This window comes from Bos indicus x Bos taurus, unplaced genomic scaffold (genome assembly GCF_003369695.1).
Source record: "Bos indicus x Bos taurus breed Angus x Brahman F1 hybrid unplaced genomic scaffold, Bos_hybrid_MaternalHap_v2.0 tig00001978_arrow_arrow_obj, whole genome shotgun sequence".
Taxonomy (NCBI): domain Eukaryota; kingdom Metazoa; phylum Chordata; class Mammalia; order Artiodactyla; family Bovidae; genus Bos; species Bos indicus x Bos taurus.
The window spans coordinates 32,504-54,332 of record NW_020867479.1 but is presented as its reverse complement, the minus strand read 5'-3'; the positions used below and the strand labels follow the sequence as shown (position 1 = coordinate 54,332).

Here is a 21,829-nt window from a genome sequence, read left to right as displayed (position 1 = left end):
AGAGGTGTTTGGACATGAGAGGCAACAGCAAGGGGGAGACAGAGGGGCAGAAAGACTGATATTAATGGGGAACTGTGTCTGGAAGGTATCTGTGGGTGGAGTGGGCTGGAGATAAGCAGCCAGTGATGAGGTTGGGCAGGTAGATGGGATCTGGCTTTTATCCTAGGAGAGATGGGTAATGGTATCATTGGAGGGGTTTAAGCCAATGAGTAGCATAATCAGATTGGTGTGGTTTTCTGTTTTCTTTTTTCAGACAGGTTTTTTTTTTTTTTTTTTAAAGTAGTGCAGAGGATGGATTTTAGAGAGTTTGGCACAACTGTTGCACACTCAGAGAGAGAAGGTGATGGTGGCGTTAGAGGAAGGAGAGGACTGACCCGGGAGCAGCTGTGAGGTGGATGCTCTGGGCCGTGGTGATGGATCAGATGTGTGGGGCAGTGAGGGTGAGAGGACACCTCTGATGACTGCCTGGTGTCTGGCTGGGTGACTTGGGGTGTTGGTGCTGTTCCCTGAGAGGGTGACAGACCTTTGGGGGCAGAGGGATGAGTTCAGCTGTGGGTAGTTTAAGTGTGAGGTGCCTTTGGGGAGGGGAAGGGCCAGCAGGAAGACCTTGCTGGACAGAGTGGTTGAACCAGGTCTGGAACCCTGGTCTCCTGGCTCCACAAATGGGGATTGTTTGCTGTATCCTGACTTGTTTTGGTGACTTCCTGGAAGGCAGGGCCATGGCCACGAGATACTGCTGCTCTCCACTCGTGTCCGTCCACACGTTCAGACTAAGCTCCTGATGGCCTGGAGCAGCACAGGATCCAGTCCCCAGGTGTGACAAGTGACGGCTTCTGAGTGACAGTTCAGTTCAGTAACCCTCTGTTGGGAAAGCTCTGTGTGAGCTGAGGAGACAGGTCCCCACAGAGTCCTGCCCTTGAGGCTCCCATGATATGTTATGAAATATCATGGATGCAAAGGAGACAGGAATAGATACCAAGGGAAAGGTTCCAACAAAGTGCTGTGGGACGCAAAGGAGAGAACCCCTTTAAAGGGCCAGGAAAGGTATGTCAGAGAGATGGTGTCTAAGCTGCCTTGAAAAAAAAGTCCTAGGTCTCCCCAGAGAACAGCATGAGCAACAAACCAAGATGCGACACAGTACAGACACTACGAGGGGTCGACTGTGTGAGAGGTGAATGGAATATCGGGCTGACAGGGTGGAGAACCTGGTTTTCGAGTTCTGAGGACTCAGCTGAAGAATGTGGTCTTCCTTCTGTGGTAAGGGGGAGGCATCATAGGTTCTTGGGTGGTGAATCAGCCAGGATTTGGCCAAAGTAGCAGGACCAGTGTGAGTGATTAAGGCTTTGTTGTAGAGAACAGAGCTGTCATTTGTGGGAGCTGCAGGAGAAGCCTGTGCCACGCTCAGCCTCTGTACTTGGTGTCGCGTCTGAAGCTGCTCTCGGGTGGCGTGAAGGGGCAGGTGGGGACAGACCAGCGCCCAGGAGGACACACTGGAACCCGTGTCTGGCCCTCACTGCCTTGGACTCAGTGACACTGGTGACCCGCGGGAGGAGCTGGCACTCTCTGCATTGGAGCTCCCTTCGCCCAGGGCTCAGAGCAGCTACAGGTGGCCTGGCAGGAGCCCGAGGGGCTGCACTGACAGCAAGTGAGGGCTCCACCACCTCAATGTGGCCTTGCCTCTGCCTTTCCATCTCTTCCAGATTCTCTTGTGCTCAACCCGAACCCAGAACCTGAGAGCAAAGAAAGCTCTGTGAGGCCTGGATCTGACCTAGTTAGAATGCCCCAGTCCAGAGTCTCCACGCGCCTGCTGGGGTGATTAACTTGACAGCAGCCAGTGAGGGACAACTGGTCAGAAAATGGCAGCTGTAGAAATCGCTAGTAGCTCCTGGGTGAACTGTAGGGTTTGGGGTCCTCACCAGCCCCTTCAGGAATTCCTCAGTCCTCCCCCTCCTTCCAGATGTGGGGCAGGTGGGCATCCCCTTCCCTTGTGATCCTCCCTGGCCTGTGCCTTGCATTGGCCTATGCGGTGGAAGTGGAAGTAACACCTCACTTCTGAGTGGAAGCTTTAAGAATCCTCACAGGCTTTGTCATTTTCCCCTTCCTTTTTGCCATTTGGACCAGTAATGTGGTAGCTACTTTATCACCCTAAGGCCCAGAGGATGAAGAAGATGAGTCAGATCCCCCAACCAACCTTGGAGGACCTGCAGCGTAAGCGAGAAGAAAAACATTTGTGGTTTAAAGCCACTGAAATTTTGAAGTCATGACCACAGTGTAACTAGCCTGTCCCGCCCGACAGACTTAGAGAACAACAGGAAAGGGGGCCATCTTCCTGGAGAGATCTCCCCTCAGCAGAGCTATAGTGGCAGCTTTCACCTCTGCGTTCCTTAGGCTGTAGATGATGGGGTTCAGTGAGGGGGTCACGACCCCGTAGAACAATGCAAGGAGCTTATCCAAGTAGAGGTCCTTGGCCTTGGGCTTGAAGTACATGAAGGAGATAGTCCCATAGAAAATCACCACCACTGTGAGGTGGGCAGAGCAGGTAGAGAAGGCTTTGTGCCGGCCGGCAGCAGAGGGCACCCTCAGGATGGCAGTGAGGATGAACACGTAGGACAGGAAGATGAGCAGCAGCGGGGCCAGCGTCAGGACAGATGAAGCCACCATTATTAACAGTGCATTGAGAGAGATGTCCCCACAGGCTAGTTTCAGCACTGCTAAGATCTCACAGAAAAAGTGGTTGATGATATTGTGGCCACAGAAGGGGAGGCTCCAGGTGAGAATGGATTGGAGAAGGGAGTTGGCAAAGGCTGCCCCCCAGCTCAGCACCACCATCCACATGCACGTCTGCCGGTTCATGAGCTCTGAGTAGCGAAGCGGCTGGCAGATGGCCACGTATCGGTCACACGCCATCATGGCCAGGAGCACGCACTCTGTGGAGCCCAGCGCCAGGGTCAGGTACATCTGCAGGGCACAGCCAGGGAAGGAGATGGTGCTTTGGGTTTCCAGGAAGTTGGCCAGCATGAGAGGCACGAAGGAGGATGTGCCACAGATGTCCATGAGGGCGAGGTTGCTGAGGAAGAAGTACATGGGGGTGTGCAGGCGGGGGTCCAGCATGTTCAGCCCAATGAGGAGGGCGTTCCCCAGCACGTTCACAGAGTAGATGCCCAGGCAGAGCACAAACAGGACCATCTCTAGGTTGTGGTGGTCGTGTAGCCCGAGCAGGACAAACTCTGTCACGACCGTCTGGTTTGCCCCATTCGTCTCACTCTCTATCCATCTCATTCTCCCTCTTTTCCCATCTGCACCATGAAGGTGTTGGATTAAGCACCAGTGGGCCTGGGAGCCAAGCAACCTGGATGTGTGACCTGGGACGGGTCAGCCCTGCCTCTGGAACTCAGTTTCCCATCATTACAATGAGAGAATGGACGTCAGGTCTGCAAGTCAGCCCCCTCAGTTCTGTGCTTCTGGTGTAACTTAAAGGAGATGGGGTCCATTCTAATCACCTAGTCTCTTCTCTCTTTTCCCCAGGAGGGCTCTGTGGAGACAATAGACTTGTATTCAAGTTCCCCATACTCCTTTTGAATCTACAGTGTTCTTGGGTGTTACGAGGAAGCACATTTACTGGGTTATGACTTCATGTGACTGAATGATGCTCATAGGATTTCAGATTCATTCACTCACTGAAGATTTGTTGAGTGCCTACCTCTCGTTGGGTGTTGTTTAGATGTTGGGCTATAGCTGCTGCTGCTAAGTGCCTTCAGTCGTGTCCGACTCTGTGTGATCCCACAGACCACAGCCACCAGGCTCCCCCATCCCTGTGATTCTCCAGGCAAGAACACTGGAGTGGGTTGCCATTTCCTTCTCCAATGCATGGAAGTGAAAAGTGAAAGGGAAGTCACTCAGTCGTGTCCGACTCTTAGCGACCCCATGGACTGCAGCCTACCAAACTCCTCCATCCCTGGGATTTTCCAGGCAAAGTATTGTAGTGGGGTGCCATTGCCTTCTCCATGGGCTATAGCAGTAAGAAAAATTCGTGGACAAAAAGATGCCACAATTGTAACAAGTGCTGTTCCTCTTTCTCAAATTAAGTGGGATGAGCTTGGGAACGCAGGTGCATGATGAGTGATGGTCACCTCATTCCTTTGGGCATAAAGGTTGAACATTTCTACTGCATAGGATGTACAAGCCTTATTCTGGTATCCCTCCTTAAGATCAGACACCATGCATTGATTTTTAAAAGAATATACTAGAATATACATATCCCAATAGAGCCACAGGTCACAACATTTAACCCTGGTCCTAAAAGCTGAGTGAGTCTCCTCTTGGCTTCCATATAGCTTTTTAGGATAAATGATATTGACTATAATATTACACAAAAGGGAAGGGCAGGTTCTAGTCTGGCAGAGGTGTCCTGGGTCACTGACCCTCTCTATAAAGGGAGGGTGGGAAGAGACCACAGTCTTTGCCCAGGAGCCTCCATGTCTCTTCTGAGCTGGTCTCAGCCCCTTGGGAAATGCCAGTGACAGGAGGGAGCCAAGTGTCAAGTGCTGGATGGAAAGCTGTCTTGTGGCCCCTGTGATCCCTGGTCTGAGGGACAAATAGGAGCTGATGGGAAACCTTAAGTTGTCAGAAGATCAAATCACCCGTCCCTCAGTCCCTTCAGAGCTACACTGGCTGTGAGGTCAGGTTCCTGTAAGCACTAGAGTTCTACTGTTCTTAGTGATGGATCTTTTCCTGTCATGAGTATGCTCAGTCATTCAGTCGTGTCCAACTCCTCATGACCCCATGGACTGTCGCCCAGCAAGCTCTCTGTCCATGGGATTTTCCAGGCAAGAATACTGGAGCATGTTGCCATTTCCTAACCCAGCTCTCCTTCATTCCTCTTGCTCAATTGCATCTATCATCATAGGGGCCAAAGGGCTCCACATTTTCTGAATAAACCACGTCTTTTCCCAGAGCTACATCTTTGCCCAAAAAGTTCCCTTCTGTAGGCAGGTCCTCCGTCTCTTACCCAGTGGAGGTGCTGCTTCTCCTCTTAAGAGCACGGTTCATCTCTTCTCCTCTCCCTCTTGAGCCCTGCCGAGTTACCTCTCCCTTCTTTTCCCACAGCCCTTGGCTGTCGTCTTTGTTTCTGTGCTGCACACCTGTCTCCTCTGCCACACTTGAGAACAGACTCAGTCACATTCTTTCCAGCATCTCATACAGTGAGTGCTGCCAAGGGCAGTCCCTCAACAGATAGTCCACACATGATTCAAAAACCCAGCATTGCGTAACAGGTTCAGCACTAACCAGATGTGTGATGTTGACCAAGTCACTTGGTTTGAGACTCAGTTTCCTTTTGAAAAATGGGGATTCTGTGTAGTCCAGATGGGACTCACAGAGGAAAGGTCTGATGAGTCTCCTAGCAATGCTGCAGATCAGAGACGACACCTTCAACCATGGGCACATGCTGGGTCTGTCTCCCTGCCTCCCAGACAAGACCTCCAACATCTGTCATGACGCCCTTCTGCCCAGAGCCTGTGCTGTTTTTTCCTCTCCAACCTAAATCGAGATCTTTGTTAAGCGAGTTTATGAAACATACCAGGGTAGTTGATTAATCTTGGTCAGTCATTAACCATAAATCTAATCCGTGTAAACATTTTAAGGTAGGGATTCTTTTGCTGAAGTTTGGCAAAAAGGTAAATAACTGCCCGAGTGTGATGGCTTATTAATTCAGTCATTCGGGAAATTATTATTGAGCACCTACTATGTGCTGGGTGTTGGGAACACAGAAGAGGCAGATGTGCCTTCTTCCCTCGGAAGTGTACAGTCCTCAGTGTTTACAGGCATCCCCTTGTCTGTTGGTCACCTTGGTCATATCCCTCTCTCTGTGCTTTAGAAACTTCTAGATTTTCTTTGAATCTGGCATATAAAGACAAAATAAAACTTGAGGTCAGGAAAGCAGAAGTTAAAAGGAAGCATCTCTCCTAGGTCATGACTTCATGTGGCTGGATTAAGCCTGCAGCTTAATTTAAGATTTCATTATAAGAACTTGGTGTTTATTGAGTGTGTTGCTACAGAAAGAACTGCTGCTGCTGCTAAGTCGCTTCAGTCGTGTCTGCCTCTGTGCGACCCCAGAGACGGCAGCTCACCAGGCTCCGCCATCCTTGAGATTCTCCAGGCAAGAACACTGGAGTGGGTTGCCATTTCCTTCTCCAGTGCATGAAAATGAAAAGTGAAAGTGAAGTCGCTCACTCATGTCCAACTCTTATCTACTCCATGGACTGCAGCCCACCAGGCTTCCCTGTCCATGGGATTTTCCAGGCAAGAGTACTGGAGTGGGTTGCCATTGCCTTCTCCGACAGAAAGAACTGCTGCTGCTGCTAAGTCATTTCAGTTTTGTCCAACTCTGTGACCCCATAGACCGCAGCCCACCAGGCTCCTCCGTCCCTGGGATTCTCCAGGGAAGAACACTGGAGTGGGTTGCCATTTCCTTCTCCAATACATGAAAGTGAAAAGTGAAAGGGAAGTCTCTCAGTTGTATCTGACTCCGCAACCCATGGACTGCAGCTCACCAGGCTCCCTGGTCCATGGGATTTTTCCAGGCAAGAGTACTGGAGTGAGTTGCCATTGCGTTCTCTGACAGAAAGAACTGGCAACTTCCAATTTGACCCTGGATACAGGTGTGGGGAGAGTTTTCAGGCAGATAAAAGGCAGGATACCGCCTGACTCTGCTTTTCTCTTCCCCGCTCTTGTCTCCATCAGAGAGACCAGTGGGAATGGCATGGACATCAGAGGGCTTTGTCCTCGGCCTCTGGCCTGTGCCTGCACTCAGCTCCTACACATCCCTTTGTGCTGGCCTGCTCCAGCCTCAGCAGACCACTCCCCACTGGTGGACAAACCCCACAGGCCCCTGTCCCCTCCCTTTTCTCCTGCTTTCCTCAGGCTGGAGCACCTTTCTCTCTATACTCATCCTCCAAGGCTCAGCTCACACCCACCTCCTCCATGGTGCTGCCCTCTCAGACGTCTCCACAGCACTGGCCATCCTGACACCGTGACGCTCACACAGCCATTAGCACAGTTGGTTTGTTGTGTGTGTCGTTCCCTCTCACACAATAGACCATGAGCCACGGAAGTCAAAGGGCTGTGTCCTATTTACCCCCAACTTATCCAGTCCCCGACACAGGAGCTGCCATTTGAAATCCCGTGCTTTCCTTCTGCTAAAATCCTGATCCCAGATTTCTTACCTTCAGATCACCCTCCTTTCCTTTTCCCCAAATGCACACGCAGGATGTGATTGCTGGGAGGACTAAAACAACAACCTTTCATGAGTGCAGGTTCCCACAGCACTATTGCCAGGATACACTCCATTCCAGGGCCCAGGATGCCCATGTGGAGGTCCCAGGGTCACAGCCATGGGGGTGCCATCTCCTGCATGCTAGAACACCTCTCTGAAGAGCTCAAAGAGGAGAGCTGTGGGTTTCCTTGCAATTTAAGAGTCTTATCAGAACACATTCATTCAGAAATTAGGAACAGCCCATGATGTATTGGGCTTATGACCCCAAAGAAGATACTCTGTTTAGGAAATACCATGCTTCCTTGTTACTGACAGCTTGGGCAACATGGGCTCAGTCAGGGACCACAGAGAGCAGCTCTAGTTCATTTAGTCCATCAGTTGAGATGAACTGAGTTTTGCCTGTATTCAAAACGGATAACCAACAAGGACATATTGCACAGTACATGGAACTCTACTCAATGTTATGCGACAGCCTGGATGACAGGAAGGGGTTGGGGGTGAATGGCTACATGTATATGTATGGCCGAGTCACTTCCCTGTTCACCTGAAACTGCCACAATATTGTTTATAGGCTACACCCCAATACAGAAGTTTAAGGTCTGAAAATAAAATAAGATTTTACAGTGGAGGAAAAAAAGATGGGCAGAGTTTTCCTAGAGTAACACACAACGTCATGATTTTAGTGACTTACCAGGACGGAGGTTTAGTTCTCAGCCTTTGTACCATTGCAGGTTTTCAGGGGGCTCTGTTCCAGGTTGTCATCCTCAGAGACCCTGGCTCCACCCTCTGGGGTGTCACCAGTTCTCACAGCTGGGGAAGAACACAGCAGAACATCTCACACCAGCAGATCACTGCGCCGACCCAGAAGCGAGATGCGTCCCGTCTGTCCACAGCCCACTGCCCTGTGTAAGCCTACCATATGCCCAGAGGATGACCAGACACACTGCAGGGCATTTGGGCACGATGGTGCTTTGCACTAGACTCAGGAAACTACTCTTGCATCTGTCTGCCAGGTCTTACACTCCATCATTTCCTGGATAATCCGGTTTACAGAGTGATAGGATATTGAGTGTCTCTGAGAGTCACTAATTCTCTCCCCAGTTTTACTCCTCCTGAGAGGCAGGATATGCCATGGAAGGAGCCCCGGCCTGGGAGTGAGGATCCAGGTTTGATTCTTGCCCTTGTTCCCTTTTTCCTGTTTGACCTTGGTTCAGTTTCTCCTTATGTGATATGGAGCCATTCAATATATATGATCTCTGGTACTCTGAACCATCTCCAAAACATTCCCTCATCTTTCTAGGAACTTCCAACCCAGGTAAATATCATGTCAGGTTTGTTGGCTGGGAAATCTAGTTTGAACAATTTCATACTAATTTTAAGCTTCAGACATGATTTTAAAAGGAAGGTGAGGGGCACAATAAGAAGAAGCTCCTGTTACAATGTCCCAGAAGTGCCCATATGTGATTCCTACCTCACTCCTCCTCACTGTGATGGCAGAGCTGGTGAGTGTGGGCTTTGGAGTCAGACTGCCAAGCCCAAGTCTGAGTTCTGCCATGTGCTAATGGCGTTCACAGCCTCAGCCTCCTTACCTGTAGAAATAAGAGTAGCATTTTCTCATGGGATGATTTTGAGGATCCAGTGAAAGGTCTTAGCACAGAGCTTAGCACAGGGTGAGTGTTCAGTAATCCCAGGGATGGGGGAGCCTGTTGGGCTGCCGTCTCTGGGGTCGCACAGAATCAGACACAACTGAAGAGACTTAGCAGCAGCAGCAGCAGTCGATATTATAGTATCATTATGTTGCCTTCTCCAAGCAGATATTCTGGTTTCTCTATGTTTAGAAAAGATTTTATGAGAATAGTCAACATGCTAGATGGATTCTCCTTGCCTCCTACCTGTTGGCCCAGTGACCTTGGTATCAGCAGGTGGCTGAGCAGATGACAGGTGTGGTGACCCAAGGCTTGGGAGAGCAGAGTGAGGGAGTGCTGAGTTCATTACCAGCAGACACACTGTGCTGGGGTGGGCCAGGATAGTGGCCCCGAACCCCCAAGGCCCAGTCTCCTGGTCCCCTGCCACATAGACATCTCTCCTGCTCCCTGCCGTCAGGGACCTCGCAGTCCCTGCCCAATTTAAAGTTCAGACTCTGCAATGACACAGGTTTGCAGACTTGGCATGATGGGGCTTCAGAGACCCTAGGTTACTTGTGGTGCCCCAGAAGGGCCTGGCTGGGTGAGGTGGGCACAGGAGAGACCCTGGACAGGAATCTGAAGACCAGGTCTCACTGCAGCCCTGCTCCTTGGACCTGAGGCTCAGGGGCTGTGACCCTGTGTCCTTCAGATGGGCGTCCTGGACTTTGAAATGGAGTGTGTCCTCGAAAGAGTACTGTGGGAACCTGCACTCATGAAAGGTTGTTGTTATAGTTTAGTTGCTAAGTTGTGTCTGACTCTTATGGGACCCATGGACAGTAGCCCACCAGGCTATCTGTCCATGGGATTTCCTCCACAGAAATACTGGATTGAGTTGCCACTTCCTTCTCCAGGGGATATTCCTATCCAGGGATGGAATCTGTGTCTTCTGCATTGGCAGGCGGGTTCTTTACCACTGAGCCACCAGGGAAGGTTAAGGAAAGTGAATTGCTGTACAGGGTGAGGCCTGGACACTTGCAACAGACATGGAGTCAGGGTTTTAGCTGGTTGTGTGAGTTTTTGCAGGTCCACTTTTCTGTTTCCCTTCCCATGCCATTCTCTTTCCTTCACAAGAAACAATGACAGCTTGACACAGCTCAGGGACTAAAGAATAGCCTTAAACAACACAGCAGCTGTTGCAGATTTTCCTGTTATACTATGATTTGTCTCTTGGAATATTTTTCAAGAGCACAGGTCAAAATAAAATATTGGAAGATTGTCACCACTTATTCTCCAGGTGCTCAGGACTGGGGCCGTCTTGCCACCCTGTGGATGCCCCAAACATGCTCTCTCCAGTCCTCCCACCTCCTCCAACCTGCTTGTCTCATCTTGCCCATCTCTCAGACTGTCTCTCACGGTGGTGTGATATCCACCCAAACAACCCAGAAGCTCAAGCACCAAACCACAGTCTCCTCCTTCCTCAGCCATCTCTGCCATTAGCCCAATGTCCCCAAGAGGTCTCAGCTCCAACCTCTCTGCCTGACCGCACAGCTGGGTCAGGCTCCATGGGTGCTTCCTCACTTCCTGCCCTTGGGCATGGGCTCTTCTCCTCTGTGCTCCATGTGGAGCCATGTGTTCTTCCATTTCTTAAAAATAATACTATCTTTTAAGTTCAAAGTCATGTTCATTTTAGAACTATTGAACAATGTTGGAAAGAATAATTAAGAAAACAGTATTTATCTGTAATCCCATCTCCTAGAGGAAATAATTGTCAGCTAATATTTTGTCCTAGTTTTCTAGATACATACTTATTCATATATCCTAAGAAAAATACCTTTAAAATTAGGATTATACTGAGTACAAAGTTACATGTACTACTTTTTTCTACTAATTACAGTGTAAGCATTTCAAATTATCAAATATTCCTCAAAAAGTAAGATTTCTAATAGCTGTGTCACAGTCTATCATTGGGCTCCATCAGGATTTATTTCAACATTCCGCTATGGTTGCCCTTTAAGAGTTACCAATTTTTGTTACCACAAATAACTCTGTGATTAACATCCATATATATGCTTTACATAATTTGCACCTCTAGTAATTTTCTCAAAGAACTCCTAGAAGTAAAAGTGTCAGGTCAAAAGGTATGAAATTTAAAATCTATTGATTCATACCCATAATTTAAATAGCTGGGATTCAGGACACAGTCAGCAGAGCACAGAAGGCCCTGAAGAGGGAGACAGAGCTGAGAAAGACCCCGCCCAGGAGGGAGGGATCAGAAGGGGCTTTCTGGAAGGGGGTTGGGGTGGAGGCATTGAGTGAGGATTGAATGTGTGGTCATAATGCTACGATGCTGGGGGACTGGTCTCTGTGGTCCCCAGTGTCCATATTGCATTCCTCACCTGTGATTTCCATCACCCCATCTGATCCCCAGCCGGGAAAGCTCTCAGAACTCTGGCATAGTGCCTAGCCTGGTGTGTGATAAGTGTCCAGTATATGTTACCTAAAGGTCCAGAGGTGTTTGGACATGAGAGGCAACAGCAAGGGGGTGACAGAAGCATAGGAAAGACTGATATTCATGAGGGAACTGTGTCTGGAATGTGTGTGTGGGTGGAGTGGGGTGGAGATAAGCAGCCAGTGATGAGGTTGGGCAGGTAGATGGGATCTGGCTTTTATCCTAGGAGAGATGATCAATGGTGACATTTGAGGGATTTAAGCAGATGAGTAGTAATATTGGATTGGTGTGGTTTTTGTCTTCTTTTCTAAGACAGGTTTTTTCTTTTTTTTTTTTTAGTTAGTGCAGAGGGTGGATGTTAGAGTCTGGCACAGCTGTTGCACTATCTGAGAGAGAGAGGTGATAGTGGCATCAGAGGAAGGAGAGGACTGACCAGGAGCTGCTGTGAGATGGACGCTCTGGGCCGTGGTGATGGATTGGATGTGTGGGGTGGTGAGTGTCAGATATATACCTCTCTGATGACTGCCCGGTGTCTGGCTTGATGACTTAGGGAGTGCTGGTGCTGTTCCCTGAGAGGGTGACAGACCTTTGGGGGCAGAGGGATGAGTTCAGCTGTGGGTAGTTTAAGTGTGAGGTGCCTTTGGGGTTCCTGGAGGGGAAGGGCCAGCAGGAAAACCTTGCAGGGAGAGCAGCTGGACCAGGTCTGGAACCCTGGTCTCCTGGCTCCACAAATGGTGGTTCCTTGCTGTCTCCTGACTTGTCTCGGTGACTTCCTGGAAGGCAGGGCGTGGCCAGGAGATACTGCTGCTCCCCACTCGTGTCCATCCACATGTTCAGACTAAGAGCCTGACTGTCTGGAGCAGCACAGGATCCAGTCCCCAGGTGTGACAAGTGACGGCTTCTGAGTGACAGTTCAGTTCAGTAACCCTCTATCGGGAAAGCTCTGTGTGAACTGAGGAGACAGGACCCCACAGAGTCCTGCCCTCGTAGTTCCCACATGTTGTGAAATATCATGGATGCAAAGGAGACAGGGATAGATACCAAGGGAAAGGTTCCAACAAAGTGCTGTGGGACGCAAAGGAGAGAACCCCTATAAAGGGCCAGGAAAGGCTGTATCAGAGAGATGGTGTCGAAGGTGCCTTGAAAGAAAGTCCCAGGTCTCCCCAGAGAACAGCATGAGCAACAAACCAAGATATGACACCTTATAGACACTAGCGATGGGTCGACTGTGTGAGAGGTGAATGGAATATCGGGCTGACAGTGTGGAGAGCCTGATTTTTGAGTTTTGAAGAATCAGCTGAAGAATGTGGTCTTCCTGCTCTGATGATGGGGAGCAAACATAGTTTCTTTGGTGGCGAATGAGCCAGGATCTGGACAAAGTGTCAGGACCAGTGTGAGTGATTAAGGCTTTGTTGTGGAGAACAGCGCTGTCATTTGTGGGAGCTGCAGGAGAAGCCTGTGCCACGCTCGGCCTCTGCACTTGGTGTCGCGTCTGAAGCTGCTCTCGGGTGGCATGAAGGGGCAGGTGGGGACAGACCAGCACCCAGGAGGACACGCTGGAACCCGTGTCTGGCCCTCACTGCCTCGGACTCAGTGACATCGTGACCCCAGGAGGAGCTGGCACTCTCTGCATTGGAGCCCCCTTTGCTCGGGCCTCAGAGCGGGTGCAGGTGGCCTGGCAGGAGCCCGAGGGGCTGCACTGACAGCAAGTGCACCTCAGTGCGGCCTTGCCTCTGCCTTTCCATCTCTTCCAGATCTCTCCTGCTCAACCTGAATCCAGAATCTGAGAGCAAAGGAAGCTCTTGGAGGGCCAGTGGAAACCTAGCTGGATACTCCAGTCCAGAGTCACACAGGCCAGCTAACCAGTGCCTCCTGGGTTGATTAACCTGGAAGCAGCCAGTGAGGCACAGCTGGCCAGAGAATGGGAGCTCTAGAAATCTCTTGTAGCTCCTGGGTTGACTGTAGGGTGGTGACATTGTCACCAGGGTCTTCAGGAATTCCTCAGTCCTCCCCCTCCTTCCAGATGTGGGGTAGGTGGGCATCCCCAACCCTTGGTGTTAGCGCTGGCCTGTACCTCACATTGGGCAATGAAGTGGAAGTGGAACGAAGAGGTCATTTCTGAGTGGAAGCTGCAAGAATCCACACAGGCTCTGTCATCTTCTCTTCTTCTATGCCATTTGACCAGCATGTGCCATATGGCAGATGCTTTGTCATCTTGAGGCCCACAGGATGAAAAAGATGAATTAGATTCCCGATCCAATCTCTGATGGGCCTGCAGCATAAGCAAGAAAAAGAACCTTTGTGTTTTTAAGCCTCTGCAGTTATGAAGTCACACCACACTATAACCAGTTCCTCAGGTGGTGCTAGTGGTAAAGAATCCACCTGCCAATATAGGAGACATAAGAGATCCTGGTTCGATACCTGGGTCAGGAATATCCTCTGGAGTATTCTTGCCTGGAGAATGCCATGGACAAAGAAGCCTGGCGGACTAGAGTCCATAGATTCCTAAAGATTTGGACAGGACTAAAGCAACATCTGCTGGATCATTGTAAAAGCAAGTGAATTCCAGAAAACCATCTATTTCTGCTTTATTGACTATACCAAAGCCTTTGACTGTGTGAATCACAATGAACTGTGGAAAATTCTGAAAGAGATGGGAATCCCAGACCACTTGACCTGCCTCTTGAGAAACCTATATGCAGGTCAAGAAGCAACAGTTAGAAATGGACAGGGAACAATTGACTGGTTTTAAATAGGAACAGGAGTATGTCAAGGCTGTATATTGTCACCCTGCTTCTTTGACTTATATGCAGAGTACGTCATGAGAAACGCTGGGCTGGAGGAAGCACAAGCTGGAATCAAAATTGCCGGGAGAAATCTCAATAACCTCAGATATGCAGATGACACCACCCTTATGGCAGAAAGTGAAGAGGAACTACAAAGCCCCTTGATGAAAATGAAAGACGAGAGTGAAAAAGTTGGTTTAAAGTTCAACATTTGAAAACTAAGATCATGGCATCTGGTCCCATCACTTCATGGGAAATAGATGGGGAAACAATGGAAACAGTGGCAGACTTTGTGTTTTGGGTCTTGAAAATCACTGCAGATGGTCATTGCAGCCATGAAATTAAAAGACACTTATTCCTTGGAAGGAAAGTTATGACCATCCTAGATAGCATATTGAAAAGCAGAGACATTACTCTGCCAAAAAAGGTCTGTCAAGTGAAGGCTATGGTTTTTCCAGTAGTCACTTATGGATGTGAGAGTTGGACTGTGAAGAAGGCTGAGCGCCGAAGAATTGATGCTTTTGAACTGTGGTGTTGGAGAAGACTCTTGAGAGTCCCTTGGACTGCAAGGAGATCCAACTAGTCCATTCTAAAGCAGATCAGTCCTGGGTGTTCTTTGGAAGGAATGATGCTAAAGCTGAAACTCCAATACTTTGGCCACCTCATGGGAAGAGTTGACACATTGGAAAAGACTCTAATGCTGAAAGGGATTGGGGGCAGGAGGAGAAGGGGACAACAGAGGATCAGATGGCTGGATGGCATCACTGACTTGATGGAAGTGAGTTTGAGTGAACTCCGGGAGTTGGTGATGGAGAGGGAGGCCTGGCGTGCTGCAATTCATTGGGTCGCAGAGAGTAGTACACAACTCAGTAACTGAACTGAACTGAAAACAAGTCAGCACACACACACCAGTCTGATTGACTTAGAGAACAACAGGAAAGCGGGATATTTTCCTGGAGAGGAGATCTCCCCTCAGCAGAGCTATGGTGGCAGCTTTCACTTCTGCGTTCCTTAGGCTATAGATGATGGGGTTCAGTGAGGGGGTCATGACCCCATAGAACAATGCAATAAACTTATCCAAGTTGGGTTCTTTGGCTTTGGGCTTGAAGTACATGAAGAAGATAGTCCCATAGAAAATCACCACCACTGTGAGGTGGGCAGAGCAAGTAGAGAAGGCTTTGTGCCAGCCGGCAGCAGAGGGCATCCTCAGGATGGCAGTGAGGATGAACACGTAGGACAGGAAGATGAGCAGCAGTGGGGGCAGTGTCACCACAGCTGAAGCCACCATTAATATCAGTGCATTGAGAGAGATGTCCCCACAGGCTAGTTTCAGCACTGCCAAGATCTCACAGAAGAAGTGGTTGATGACATTGTGGCCACAGAAGGGGAGGCTCCAGGTGAGTTTGGAATTGAGAAGGGAGTTGGCCAAGCCTGCCCCCCAGCTCAGTGCCACCATCCACGTGCACGTCTGCGGGTTCATGAGCTCTGAGTAGCGAAGCGGCTGGCAGATGGCCACGTATCGGTCACACGCCATCATGGCCAAGAGCACACACTCTGTGGAGCCCAGTGCCTGGGTCAGGTACATCTGCAGGGCACAGCCAGGGAAGGAGATGGTGCTTTGGGTTTCCAGGAAGTTGACCAGCATGAGAGGCACGAAGGAGGATGTGCCAGAGATGTCCACGAGGGCGAGGTTGCTGAGGAAGAAGTACATGGGGGTGTGCAGGCGGGGGTCCAGCATGTTCAGCCCGATGAGGAGGGCGTTCCCCAGCACATTCACGGAGTAGATGCCCAGGCAGAGCACAAACAGGACCATCTCTAGGTTGTGGTGGTCGTGTAGCCCCAGCAGGACAAACTCTGTCATGACTGTCTGGTTTGCCCCATTTGTCTCACTCTCCATCCGTCTTGTTCTCCCTCTTTTCCCATCTGCACCAAGAAGGTGTTGGATTAAGCACCAGTGGGCCTGGGAGCCAAGCAACGTGGATGTGTGACCTGGGGCGGGTCAGCCCTGCCTCTGGAACTCAGTTTCACCATCAGTACAATGAGAGAGTGGACTTCAGGTCTGCATTCCAGCCCCCTCAGTTCTGTAGTTCTGGTGTAACTTACAGGAGATGCGATCCATTCTAATCATCTAGGCTCTTCTCTCTTTTCCCCAGGAGGGCTCTGTGGAGACAATAGACTGGTATTCAAGTTACCCCATACTCCTTTTGAATCTACAGTGTTCTTGGCTGTTAAGTGGAAGCACATTTACTAGGTTATGACTTCATGTGACTGAATGATGCCCATAGGATTTCAGATTCATTCACTCACTGAAGATTTGTTGAGTGCCTACCTTGTGCTGGGTGTTGTTTAGATGTTGGGCTATAGCAGTAAGTAAAATACGTGGACAAAAAGATGCCACAATTGTAACAAGTGCTGTTCCTCTTTCTCAAATTAAGTGGAATGAACTTGGGAAGGCAGGTGGGTGATGAGTGATGGTCACCTCATTCCTTTGGGCATAAAGGTTGAACATTTCTACTGCATAGGATGAACAAGTGTTATTCTAGTATCCGTCCGTAAGATCAGACACCATGCATTGGTTCTTAAAAGAATATACTAGAATATACATATCCCAATAGAGCCACAGGTCACAACATTTAACCCTGGATCTAAAAGTCAAGTGAGTCTCCTCTTGGCTTCCATATAGCTTTTTAGGATAGATGATATTGACTATAATATTACACAGAAGGGAAGGGCAGGTTCTAGTCTGGCAGAGGTGTCCTGAGTCACTGACCCTGTCTATAAAGGGAGGGTGGGAAGAGACCACAGTCTTTGCCCAGGAGCCTCCATGTCTCTTCTGAGCTGGTCTCAGCCCCTTGGGAAATGCCAGTGACAGGAGGGAGCCAAGTGTCAAGTGCTGGATGGAAAGCTGTCTTGTGGCCCCTGTGATCCCTGGTCTGAGGGACAAATAGGAGCTGATGGGAAACCTTAACTTGTCAGAAGATCAAATCACCCGTCCCTCAGTCCCTTCAGAGCTACACTGGCTGTGAGGCCAGGTTCCTGTAAGCACTAGAGTCCTACCGTCCTAGTGCTGCATCTTTCCCCGTCATGCGCCTGCTCAGTCACTCAGTCATGTCCGACTCCTTGTGACCCTGTGGACTGTAGCCCAGCAAGCTCTCTGTCCATGGGATTTTCCAGGCAAGAATACTGGAGCAGGTTTCCATTTCCTACTCCAGCTCCTCTCCTCTTGGTCAATGGCATCTATCATCGTGTGGGCTGATGGGCTCTCCCTCTTCTGAATAAACCATGTCTTTTCCCAGAGCTACAGCTTTGCCCAGGAAGTTCCCTTCTGTAGGCAGGTCCTTGGTCTCTTACCCAGTGGAGGTGCTGCTTCTCTTCTTCAGAGCACGGTTCATCTCTTCTCCTCTCCATCTTGAGCCCTGCCGAGTCACCTCTCCCTTCTTCCTCCCACGGCCCTTGGCCATCGTCTTTGTTCCTGTGCTGCACACCTGTCTCCTCTGCCCCACTTGAGAGCAGACTCGGTCACGTTCCTTCCAGCATCTCATACAGTGAGTGCTGCCAAGGGCAGTCCCTCAACAGGTAGTCCACACATGATTCAAAAACCCAGCATTGCGTAACAGGATCAGCACTAACCAGATGTGTGATGTTGACCAAGTCACTTGGGTTTGAGACTCAGTTTCCTTTTGAAAAATGGGGATTCTGTGCAGTCCAGATGGGACTCACAGAGGAAAGGTCTGATGAGTCTCCTAGCAATGCTGCAGATCAGAGACGACACCTTCAACCATGGGCTCAAGCTGTATCTGTCTCTCTGCCTCCTAGACAAGACCTCCGATATCTGTCATGACCCCCTTCTGCCCAGAGCCTGTGCTGTTTTTTCCTCTCCAACCTAAGTCAAGATCATTGTTAAGGGAGTTTATGAAACTCACTTATGAAACAAGGGTAGTTGATTAACCTGGGTCAGGCATTAACCATAAATCTAATCCGTGTAAACATTTTAAGGTAGGGATTTTCTTGCTGAAGTTTGGCAAAAAGGAAAATAACTGCCCGAGTGTGATGGCTTATTCATTCAGTCTTTCAGGAAATTATTATTGAGCACCTACTATGTGCTGGGTGCTGGGAACACAGAAGAGGCAGATGTGCCTTCTACCCTTGGAAGTGTACAGTCCTCCGTGTTTACAATCATCCCCTTGTCTGTTGGTGACCTTGGTCATATCCCTCTCTCTGGGCTTTAGAAACATCTAGATTTTCTTTGAATCTGGCATATAAAGACAAAATAAAACTTGAGGTCAGAGAAACAGAAGTTAAAGGAAGCATCTCTCCTAGGTCATGACTTCATGTGGCTGGATTAAGCTTGCAGCTTAATTTAAGATTTCAGTATAAGAACTTGGTGTTTATTGGGTGTGTTGCTACAGAAAGAACTGGCAACCTCCAATTGTGACCCAGGATACAGGTGTGGGGAGAGTTTTCAGGCAGATAAAAGGCAGGATACCACCTGACTCTGCTTTTCACTTCCCCACCCTTGTCTCCATCAGAGAGACCAGGTGGGAATGGCATGGTCATCAGAGGGCTTTGTCCTCAGCTCCTACACATCCCTTTGTGCTGGCCTGCTGCAGCCTCAGCAGACCACTCCCCGCTGGTGAACAAACCCCACAGGCTCTTGTCCCCTCCCTTTTCTCCTGCTTTCCTCAAGCTGGAGCACCTTTCTCTCTATACTCATCCTCCGCTCAGCTCACACCTACCTCCTTCCTGGCGCTGCCCTCTCAGAGGTCTCCAGAGCACTGGCCATCCTGACACCGTGACGCTCACACAGGCATTAGCACAGTTGGTTTGTTGTGTGTCTCGTTCCCTCTCACACAACAGACCGCGAGCGGCGGAAATCAAAGGGCTGTGTCCTATTTACCCCCAACCTATCCACTGCCCAACACAGGAGCCACCATTTGAGATCCCGTGCTTTCCTTCTGCTAAAATCCTGATCCTAGATTTCTTACCTTCAGATCACCCTCCTTTCCTTTTCCCCACATGCACACGCAGGATGTGATTGCTGGGAGGACTAAAACAACAACCTTTCATGAGTGCAGGTTCCCACAGCACTATTGCCAGGATACACTCCATTTCACGGCCCAGGATGCCCATGTGGAGGTCCCAGGGTCACAGCCATGGGGGTGCCATCTCCTGCATGCTAGAATACCTCTCTGAAGAGCTCAAAGAGGAGAGCTGTGGGTTCCCTTGCAATGTAAGTGTCTTATAAGAACACATTCATTCAGAAATTAGGAACAGCCCATGAGGCAATGGGCTTATGACCCCAAAGAAATGAGATACTCTGTTTAGGAAATACCATGCTTCCAGGTTACTGACAGCTTGGGCAACATGGGCTCAGTCAGGGACCACAGAGAGCAGCTCTAGTTCATTTAGTCCATCAGTTGAGATGAACTGAGTTTTGCCTGTATTCAAAACGGATAACCAACAAGGACATATTGCACAGTACATGGAACTCTACTCAATGTTATGCGACAGCCTGGATGACAGGAAGGGGTTGGGGGTGAATGGCTACATGTATATGTATGGCCGAGTCACTTCCCTGTTCACCTGAAACTGCCACAGTATTGTTTATAGGCTACACCACAATACAGAAGTTTAAGGTCTGAAAATAAAATAAGATTTTACAGTGGAGAAAAAAAAGATGAGCAGAGTTTTCCTAGTGTAACACACAACGTCATGATTTTAGTGACTTACCAGGACGGAGGTTTAGTTCTCAGCCTTTGTACCATTGCAGGTTTTCAGGGGGCTCTGTTCCAGGTTGTCATCCTCAGAGACCCTGGCTCCACCCTCTGGGGCATCACCAGTTCTCACAGCTGGGGAAGAACACAGCAGAACATCTCACACCAGCAGATCACTGCGCCGACCCAGAAGCGAGATGCGTCCCGTCTGTCCACAGCCCACTGCCCTGTGTAATCCTACCGCACGCCCAGAGGACGAGCAGACACACTGCAGGGCGTTTGGGCACGATGGTGTTTTGCACCAGACTCAGGAAACTACTCTTGCATCTGTCTGCCAGGTCTTACACTCCATCATTTCCTGGATAATCTGGTTTACAGAGTGATAGGATATTGAGTGTCTCTGAGAGTCACTAATTCTCTCCCCAGTTTTACTCCTCCTGAGAGGCAGGATATGCCATGGAAGGAGCCCCGGCCTGGGAGTGAGGATCCAGGTTTGATTCTTGCCCTTGTTCCCTTTTTCCTGTTTGACCTTGGTTCAGTTTCTCCTTATGTGATATGGAGCCATTCAATATATATGATCTCTGGTACTCTGTACCATCTCCAAAACATTCCCTCATCTTTCTAGGAACCTCCAACCCAGGTAAATATCATGTCAGGTTCGCCAGCTGGGAAATCTAGTTTGAACAATTTCATACTAATTTTAAGCTTCAGACATGATTTTAAAAGGAAGGTGAGGGGCACAATAAGAAGAAGCTCCTGTTACAATGTCCCAGAAGTGCCCATATCTGGATTCCTATGTCACTCCTCCTCACTGTGATGGCAGAGCCGGTGAGTGTGGGCTTTGGAGTCAGACTGCCAAGCCCAAGTCTGAGATCTGCCACTTGCTAACGGCGTTCTCAGCCTCAGCCTCCTTACCTGTAGAAATAAGAGTAGCATTTTCTTATGGAATGATTGTGAGGATCCAGTGAAAGGTCTTAGCACAGAGCTTGGCACAGGGTGAGTGTTCAGTAAGTGGCAACCGATATTATGAATATCATTATGTTGCCTTCTCCAAGCAGATATTCTGGTTTCTGTATTTTTAGAAAAGATTTCATGAGAATAGTCAACATGTTAGATGGATACTCCTTGCCTCCTACCTGTTGGCCCAGTGACCTTGGTATCAGCAGGTGGCTGAGGAGATGACAGGTGTGGTGACCCAAGGCTTGGGAGAGCAGAGTGAGGGAGTGCTGAGTTTATTACCAGCAGACACACTGTGCTGGCTTGGGCCAGGATAGGACCCCCGAGCCCCCGAGGCCCAGGGTCCTTGTCCCCTGACACGTAGACATGTCTCCTGCTCCCTGCCCTCAGGGACCTCGCAGTCCCTGCCCAATTTAAAGTTCAGACTCTGCAATGACACAGGTTTGCTGACTTGGCATGATGGGACTTCAGAGACCCTAGGTTTCCTGTGGTGTCCCAGAAGGGCCTGGCTGGGTGATGGGGGCACAGGAGAGACCCTGGACAGGAATCTGAAGACCAGGTCTCACTGCAACCCTGCTCCTTGGACCTGAGGCTCAGGGGCTGTGACCCTCTGTCCTTCAAGTGGGCGTCCTGAATCAGGAAATGGAGTGTGTCCTCGCAAGAGTGCTGTGGGAACCGGCACTCATGAAAGGTTTTTGTTATAGTTTAGTTGCTAAGTTGTGTCTGAGTCTTATGGGACCCATGAATGATAGCCCACCAGGCTACTCTGTCCATGGGATTTCCTCCACAGAAATACTGGATTGAGTTGCCACTTCCTTCTCCAGGGGATCTTCCCAATCCAGGGATTGAATCTGTGTCTCCTTTATTGGCAGGTGGGTTCTTTACCACTGAGCCATCAGGGAAGGTTAAGGGAAGTGAATTGTTATACAGGGTGAGGCCTGGACTCTTGTGACAGATGTGGAGTCAGGAGTTTAGCTGGTTGTGTGAGTTTCTGCAGGTCCGCTTTTCTGTTTCCCTTCCCATGC

The 21,829-nt window shown here is 49.6% G+C and overlaps 2 protein-coding genes across 2 annotated transcripts; both read right to left on the bottom strand.

Moving 5' to 3' along the window:
* Positions 1-33: 33 nt before the first annotated feature.
* LOC113888794 (olfactory receptor 13C7-like) lies at positions 34-3,525 on the bottom strand. Its single transcript, XM_027535787.1, has one exon. It carries the CDS (start codon positions 3,277-3,279, stop codon positions 2,299-2,301), a length of 981 nt encoding a protein of 326 aa, XP_027391588.1. The 5' UTR covers positions 3,280-3,525; the 3' UTR covers positions 34-2,298.
* An 11,515-nt stretch (positions 3,526-15,040) lies between these two features.
* Positions 15,041-16,177, bottom strand: LOC113888791 (olfactory receptor 2S2-like). The gene has a single exon (XM_027535783.1). It carries the CDS (start codon positions 16,028-16,030, stop codon positions 15,056-15,058), a length of 975 nt encoding a protein of 324 aa, XP_027391584.1. The 5' UTR covers positions 16,031-16,177; the 3' UTR covers positions 15,041-15,055.
* Positions 16,178-21,829: the final 5,652 nt, after the last annotated feature.

Bases quoted from the DNA above. Each gene is read 5' to 3' on its own strand.
- LOC113888794 (XM_027535787.1), bottom strand. From the start codon at position 3,279: ATGAGATGGATAGAGAGTGAGACGAATGGGGCAAACCAGACGGTCGTG.
- LOC113888791 (XM_027535783.1), bottom strand. From the start codon at position 16,030: ATGGAGAGTGAGACAAATGGGGCAAACCAGACAGTCATGACAGAGTTT.